The 7,500-nt window shown below is 46.0% G+C and overlaps 1 protein-coding gene and 1 long non-coding RNA gene across 7 annotated transcripts in view; one reads left to right on the top strand and one right to left on the bottom strand.

Annotated features, from left to right (window-relative positions):
* The window catches only part of LOC145659420 (uncharacterized), a 4,278-nt gene extending 2,632 nt beyond the window's left edge, over positions 1-1,646 (top strand). The window contains exons 2-3 of the long non-coding RNA XR_014125636.1: positions 1-96; positions 197-1,646. The exon at positions 1-96 is cut by the window's left edge and continues 28 nt beyond it. This is a non-coding gene — a long non-coding RNA (uncharacterized LOC145659420). The remainder of the gene's footprint in view (positions 97-196) is intronic.
* Positions 1,647-1,836: 190 nt separating this feature from the next.
* Positions 1,837-7,500, bottom strand: part of osmr (oncostatin M receptor) — a 12,625-nt gene continuing 6,961 nt past the window's right edge. For 2 of the 6 annotated variants that reach the window (XM_081712284.1, XM_035525903.2), the window contains exons 8-18: positions 6,978-7,128; positions 6,803-6,882; positions 6,433-6,637; positions 5,908-6,090; positions 4,504-4,605; positions 4,086-4,244; positions 3,795-3,947; positions 3,572-3,653; positions 3,079-3,163; positions 2,252-3,001; positions 1,837-2,088 (exon numbers count right to left, since the gene is read on the bottom strand). In XM_081712284.1, the coding sequence (XP_081568410.1) occupies positions 2,609-3,001; positions 3,079-3,163; positions 3,572-3,653; positions 3,795-3,947; positions 4,086-4,244; positions 4,504-4,605; positions 5,908-6,090; positions 6,433-6,637; positions 6,803-6,882; positions 6,978-7,128 (1,593 nt within the window). In that variant the 3' untranslated portion in view covers positions 1,837-2,088; positions 2,252-2,608. Of the gene's footprint in view, positions 2,089-2,251; positions 3,002-3,078; positions 3,164-3,563; positions 3,654-3,794; positions 3,948-4,085; positions 4,245-4,503; positions 4,606-5,907; positions 6,091-6,432; positions 6,638-6,802; positions 6,883-6,977; positions 7,129-7,500 lie in introns of those variants that run through there. The other 4 variants (XM_081712238.1, XM_081712334.1, XM_081712432.1 and 1 more) reach the window with 4 other exon arrangements.

Here is a 7,500-nt window from a genome sequence, read left to right as displayed (position 1 = left end):
TGTTTGTCGTGTGCTCCGGAGGAAAGAAATTGTGCGTTTGGTCATCAACCTCAGCTCATCTGTCGCAATCAAGAGTCATGAGACTGGCCTGCTCACGTAAGTGTGTGTGTGTTTCATGATGTGTATCTGTACTCTGAGGTTTCCTTCCTGTTCCACCTGAGGTGTGTGTGTGTGTGTGTGTGTGTGTGTGTTACAGGATAAAGGAGAAGTTTGCATGTGTGTTTGATGATGTGTCTGTACTAGGAGGTGTCCTTCCTACTGCCACGCTGTAGGTTTCGACTGCCCATCAGACGCTTCATCCAAGAACTGTTCCAGGATGTGCACTTTCTACCGGTAACACTCAGACTAACGTGTGTGCGTGCGTGCGGGTTGCGTAACTGTTCTGTTTTCTCTGCAGCTGTACGAGGAAGCGGAAGCTGTTTTATCCAAACCAGTGAAAACTGCTACAGACGAAACTTCGTTAGACTCCTCCCCCAACATGTGACTCTTCCTCTAGCCCTCCCAGCTGACCTCAGGCCTGAGTGTGTTTCTGGCATTCCTCTACCTGTAGAGGGCTCCACTGTGCTGGATGATACGGACGCGCTACAACACTATAAGACTGACCACTGCCCTCTGGAATTGTGCACTGAACTTACAACTTCCAGTGTTGATCAGAAGTGACAGAACTGCTGAATTTGCAGTCACATTTAAATTATTTGTGTGCATGCGTGCGTGTGTGTGTTTGTGTGTGTTTTAATCCAGACAATCAGATATGAGCATTTGTCGCACGAGGTGCAAGATCTTTCCACATCCTAACATGAGATACGTGTGTGGTCTGTACAAATATTAGCACTACCTAGAGAGACAGGAAAACACTTTATTTACCTCACACATGTAGCTACTGCTGAGCCCTCACACACACACACACCCTGAACATTTTACACAGTGGAGGTAGAAATATAACTAGCAGCAGAGATGGTTGTGCTGTTGTCTGCAATAATGAACCGGTCGCTTTATAAAGCAGCCTCAAGCATCACACCCACTCCTACATAGAATACGCCCACTCCAACTTCATGTGGTCCGTACAGTAGCACAGAGGTAGAGTGTTGCCTGCAGGTGGTGCCACAGCTGGGGTAGTTAATGGCGCACTGATGTAAACACTGCATGTGGTGGTGTTTTTGGGTCTTTAAATAAGCAGTCTGGGATTGACTCTATTGGTACTAATTCATCACTAGACAGGGCGAAGGTCTCAGTGAGGGTTCAGTGTGTTGGGTTTCTGCTGGTACTAATTCACCACTAGACAGGGCGAAGGTCTCACAGTGAGGGTTCAGTGTGTTGAGTTTCTGCTGGTACTAATTCACCACTAGACAGGGCGAAGGTCTCACAGTGAGGGTTCAGTGTGTTGGGTTTCTGCTGGTACTAATTCACTACTAGACAGGGCGAAGGTCTCACAGTGAGGGTTCAGTGTGTTGGGTTTCTGCTGGTACTAATTCACCACTAGACAGGGCGAAGGTCTCACAGTGAGGGTTCAGTGTGTTGAGTTTCTGCTGGTACTAATTCACCACTAGACAGGGCGAAGGTCTCACAGTGAGGGTTCGGTGTGTTGAGTTTCTGCTGTTCTGGCACTGATGGAGCTATTGTAAAGTGCCACTAGATTTTACCTAAAGAGTGCGTTGGAGTTGGGACTGTTGGCAGATGATGGTTGTTACTGGGGTAGCGCTGCTCATGTTTGGAGAGGAGTACCTGCAGCGGTTGCTCGTGTGCTTTATGAATCTGTCAGAGTGCTGAGAGATGTGTGTTAGTCTTATACTCCGCAATGCAGGAATGTTCTTTTTTCCTTAAATGAAATGTAAATTATTTTATTGGTAAGTTTTTTTAGTACATTTATGCATAGAATTTCCACGAAAGATGAAGTAATCAAGACAAAGTAATTAAGATGAATTTTGAGCAGACAAAATGGTGAGGTCAGCAGCTTTCTCTTTCAGCAGATGACTGCTTGTCCAGCACTTCACATTCAAGCATAGGAGCTGAGAGAGCAGGGGCTCAGCTTCATCAGGGTCATCTGTGTTCTCTGGGCGCCGGGTTGAGGTGAGTCAGGGTCGTGTGTGTCTGAAGAGCAGTAATGAATGGTGGCATCTATTTACTTACAGGTCTGTTTTTTTAAAACCTTAAAGTCCAAACTCCTGCTTCTTGGTAAGATCTGTGATCAGTGCAATTAAGCAATAACAGCCATCAACAAGACATTTATTTAGTTTCAAAAGGTTTGACTCACTGGTTGGTCCAACGTCTTTTTCAGTAAGTAAGCTTGATCATCTCCAGGATTGAACCGATAACTCTGGTTGTGTAATTGGATTATTATGTTGATCAAGTCCAAACCTCTTGAGCAGTTGTCTGCTTTTTTAAGGTCTTGAGAAACAGATGAACACTAACTCAATCTTCTCTGTGAAGTCAAAACACTTTTTTAAAAATATGGTTATCAGGAATTTGCAGCTTGTCAAAATACCACAGATGTACAAATACAGAGAACAGCTGATGGGAGTTTGTGCTCAGTCACTGTAGTTGACCTCCCACACGTTCTCACACAAAACACACACACACACACACACACATGCACACACAAATATCGAAATCATCCTGAGTCACATCGTGTCACCATGGTTATGGAGGTGACGTAGCCGTCGCTGCTGGGGCCAGCCTCCTGGCTGGTGTGGTACGGTGGTGCCCCCTTAGGATCCTCGGGGCATGGCAGGGAGGACAGGTAAGTGAGGTTCACCATGCTTGTCACGGTCTCGCCGCCTGGCTCTCTGCACGGGGGGGCGTTCTCTGCGGCAGCCCAACCCACCGGGGTGGGTCTGTTTTCTGTAAGGGGTGGAGCAGCTAGCACAGAGAGGTCCTTCTGTTTCCATGAGCTGTCGGTGAACAGCAGGCAGGATTTCTCCGCCACGGTGCTTGGTGCCTCCATGATCTCCAGTTCGCAACATTTACAGTCCTCCACCTGCAGAGCTCTGAGGTTCTCACTCACCTATGGGGAGTGGAACACATTTACACTCCTCCACCCACACAGGGACACAGAGAAAAGGTAGCATACAGAACACTTACCTCATACAGGTTGCCGTCCAACTCCAACACTTTCATAGTGTGATCTGATGGGAACTTAAAAACATCTACAGCGATTCCTGTCAACCTGTAAAATGACAACAAACAAAATCTTTGTTACCTCAAGGATCCAAACTGCATGCTGTACCCATTATATGACTGTATGATTCTGTGTATTGTGGTTAGTATACAGATGAAGGTTAAACACTCACTCACTGTGTATTGTGGTTAGTATACAGATGAAGGTTCAACACTCACTCACTGTGTATTGTGGTTAGTATACAGATGACGGTTAAACACTCACTCACTGTGTATTGTGGTTAGTATACAGATGACGGTTAAACACTCACTCACTGTGTATTGTGGTTAGTATACAGATGACGGTTAAACACTCACTCACTGTGTATTGTGGTTAGTATACAGATGACGGTTAAACACTCACTCACTGTGTATTGTGGTTAGTATACAGATGACGGTTAAACACTCACTCACTCACGTTTTTCTGCAAGGCCAAAAGCAAAGGAAACAGCCCATCACAACGAGGAGAGGGGTCAAGACCTTCGCCAGCAGAAGGTAACCTGGAAGTGAATGTGTGTCAATGCCACTACGCTCAGAGTAACGTCTGTCAGTAGGACTGTTGGAGGATGCCGTGTTCCTTGGTCAGAGAGAGGCGTTTGTTAAGATTGTTAAGCATTTGTTAGTGTGTGTGTGAGACTCACGGTTCTGCAGGGTGGTGATTGTGAGGGTGGTTACAGGACCACACCCAACACATGTACATGCTGCCAGACAGATTGTGTACTGTTGGCTCTCCTGTAGACCTGCCACCTCCAGGCTCTTACAGTCAGGCATCTGCACAGAGAGGCTCCACACGTCTGCAGCCAACAACACCTTTACATTAGCAGGGCAGTACATGGAGCGCAGGCATTTGCTCAACATGAGCAAGTCTACATGCTACACCACCACCATTTCTTTAGAAAGTGTGTGAGTGAGTGTGTGTGTGAGTGACTAACTGTGAGTAGAATTCCACTGAGAATCATTATGGACTGTTATCATGTATCCTGTGATGAATCCAGGATGAGCTGGATCCTCCTCATTAAAACTCCATTCCAGTTTTACGGATGTCCAGCTGACACTCGGTGGAAATTCAAGCTCGGGGAATTGAACAGGCTCTGCCAGAAAGATATGCACTCAAACACCTCATCTTCAGTTAATACATGCACTCAAATTGTATGTGTATAACTATGTATGTGTGTCTGTGTGTGTGTGTGTGTAACTACGTTTGTCACTGTGTATGTATAAATGTATATATTTGTGTGTGTGTGTGTGTATAAATGTGTGTGAACTGTCTATAACTGTGTGTATGTACCTGTACATGTGTATAACTGTGTGTATAACTGTACGTGTGTGTGTATAACTGCGTGTGCTCACTCTGCTCTTCCAAATAGCCGATCTGTTTCTCATGAACAAGGTCCCCTTCTGAGTGACAGCTAAAAATCCTAAATGTGTATCTGCATCCCTTCTGGAAGCCATCTGCAAAAACCCATACAGACCTACCATCACTCATATACACCATACAGACCTAGTCGCTCACATCCCCCATACAGACCTACCATCACTCATATACACCATACAGATCTAGTCGCTCACATCCCCCATACAGACCTACCATCACTCATGCACACCATACAGACCTAGTCGCTCACATCCCCCATACAGACCTACCATCACTCATATACACCATACAGACCTAGTCGCTCACATCCCCCATACAGACCTACCATCACTCATGCACACCATACAGATCTAGTCGCTCACATCCCCCATACAGACCTACCATCACTCATGCACACCATACAGACCTAGTCGCTCACATCCCCCATACAGACCTACCATCGCTCATATACACCATACAGACCTAGTCGCTCACATCCCCCATACAGACCTACCATCACTCATGCACACCATACAGACCTAGTCGCTCACATCCCCCATACAGACCTACCATCACTCATATACACCATACAGACCTAGTCGCTCACATCCCCCATACAGACCTACCATCACTCATGCACACCATACAGATCTAGTCGCTCACATCCCCCATACAGACCTACCATCACTCATGCACACCATACAGACCTAGTCGCTCACATCCCCCATACAGACCTACCATCGCTCATATACACCATACAGACCTAGTCGCTCACATCCCCCATACAGACCTACCATCACTCATATACACCATACAGACCTAGTCGCTCACATCCCCCATACAGACCTACCATCACTCATATACACCATACAGACCTAGTCGCTCACATCCCCCATACAGACCTACCATCACTCATACACCATACAGACATGCAGTCACTCACATCCCCCATACAGACCTACCATCGCTCATATACACCATACAGACCTAGTCGCTCACATCCCCCATACAGACCTACCATCACTCATACACCATACAGACATGCAGTCACTCACATCCCCCATACAGACCTACCATTGCTCATATACACCATACAGACCTTGTCGCTCACATCCCCCATACAGACCTACCATCACTCATACACCATACAGACATGCAGTCACTCACATCCCCCATACAGACCTACATAAAGCTCTGTGATTGGGCCTCACGACTACAAAAAGCTCTGTGATTGGGCCTCACGACTACAAAAAGCTCTGTGATTGGGCCTCACGACTACAAAAAGCACTGTGATTGGGCCTCATGACTACATAAAGCTCTGTGATTGGGCCTCATGACTACAAAAAGCACTGTGATTGGGCCTCACGAGATGAGTGGCTCCTGCAAACACATTTCTGTACCTGCTGTGAGAAACAAGGACGTCTGATTGGCTGGCACTTTACTCCATTGCAGGTCACATGGTGTTGCACTACCTCTCCTGCACCAGTCTACAATGTAGCCACCAGTGGCTGAGGAGAGACTGGACCAAGACAACAGGAACCCCTCCGCATCACCCATAATCCTCTTCTCCACTAACTTGGACACTGTTTAAACAGTCAGTATACAAATCACATGATTCAAACTGCAGACTCAGTCACACTATTACTTTGTTATACACCAAATCTAAAGTAATTACTTTAAACAGTCTACTTAATTGTTTCCATATTTGGGGGGGGGGGGGAGATGTATGAAGTTAATAAGTGATGAATTAAAGTAATTAAAGTTGTATTCATTGCAATTTAATTACGTCACGTGTACTTGAATAGGCTAAAATGGCATATGTGATGTGCCTAAGTGCTACACTTTTTAACTGTGAGAAAATACAACAGAGTAAATAGACATGTTTGTCAGCACGGGCTCGCTCTGTCTGTGCGTGCAGTAGTCACCTGGGTGGTCTGATGGAACTGTGATATGGGCTGGTTCAGATAAACCTACGAGTGTGACTGCTCTCACTGACACATGATACACTCCGGCTCCCACTGTTAAATCCACCTGTGTCTTTGTGACGTTCTCACACACACTCTTCAGAGCATCCTTCTGCTTCACACACACTTCAAACACCTGCACATTGGAGTCTGAACCACTGTTAAACTAACAGAGAGAGAGAGAGAGAGAGAGAGAGAGAGAGATTGCTGTCCCCTGGCCCACAGAATAACTGCAGCTTTGAAAAGCACAGATCAGTCTCTGAGGAAGCACTTGTATGATGATGCATTTTGTAACTGCATTTGTAGAAGTGCTACTCAGTCTGAGACTTACAGTTTTCCACAGAACTGCGATGCTGCGATTGTGAGCTCTGCGTTCTATCCTCCGCCAGACACTGAGCGTCACCAGAGGATCTGGATATAAGAGCAGAGAGAGAGACTGCTTATCCCAGCACTGATCTCTCTGGGGCAATGACTCAGACAACAGCTGGTCTCTGAGATCAGGTGACCTGTTGTAAAGTGGGTGGGTTTGGTGGTGTAGCGGCAGCTGTTTTCCAGCAGGTGGCAGCAGAGTGTGATGGAGTACTGACAGCTAGGCTGCAGATGCTTCACATGTTCAGTCACACGCCGTTCCCACTCAGGGACCTTAACCTGCAGCTCCTGTAACACACACACATATACACACCTAAAATCATCCACATATACACACTCATAGATGTCTCACAGCACATATCTATACACACACACACACACACACACACACACACACACACATATATATACACCTAAAATCATCCACATATACACACTCATAGATGTCTCACAGCACATATCTATACACACACACACACACACACACACACACACACACACACACACACACACACACACACACATATATACACACCTAAAATCATCCACATATACACACTCATAGATGTCTCACAGCACATATCTATACACACACACATATACACACCTAAAATCATCCACATATGAGACATCTATGAGTGTGTATATGTGGATGATTTT

This window comes from Electrophorus electricus, chromosome 1 (genome assembly GCF_041902795.1).
Source record: "Electrophorus electricus isolate QZ-2024a chromosome 1, ASM4190279v1, whole genome shotgun sequence".
NCBI lineage: Eukaryota > Metazoa > Chordata > Actinopteri > Gymnotiformes > Gymnotidae > Electrophorus > Electrophorus electricus.
This window is presented reverse-complemented; position numbering and strand designations above follow the sequence as displayed.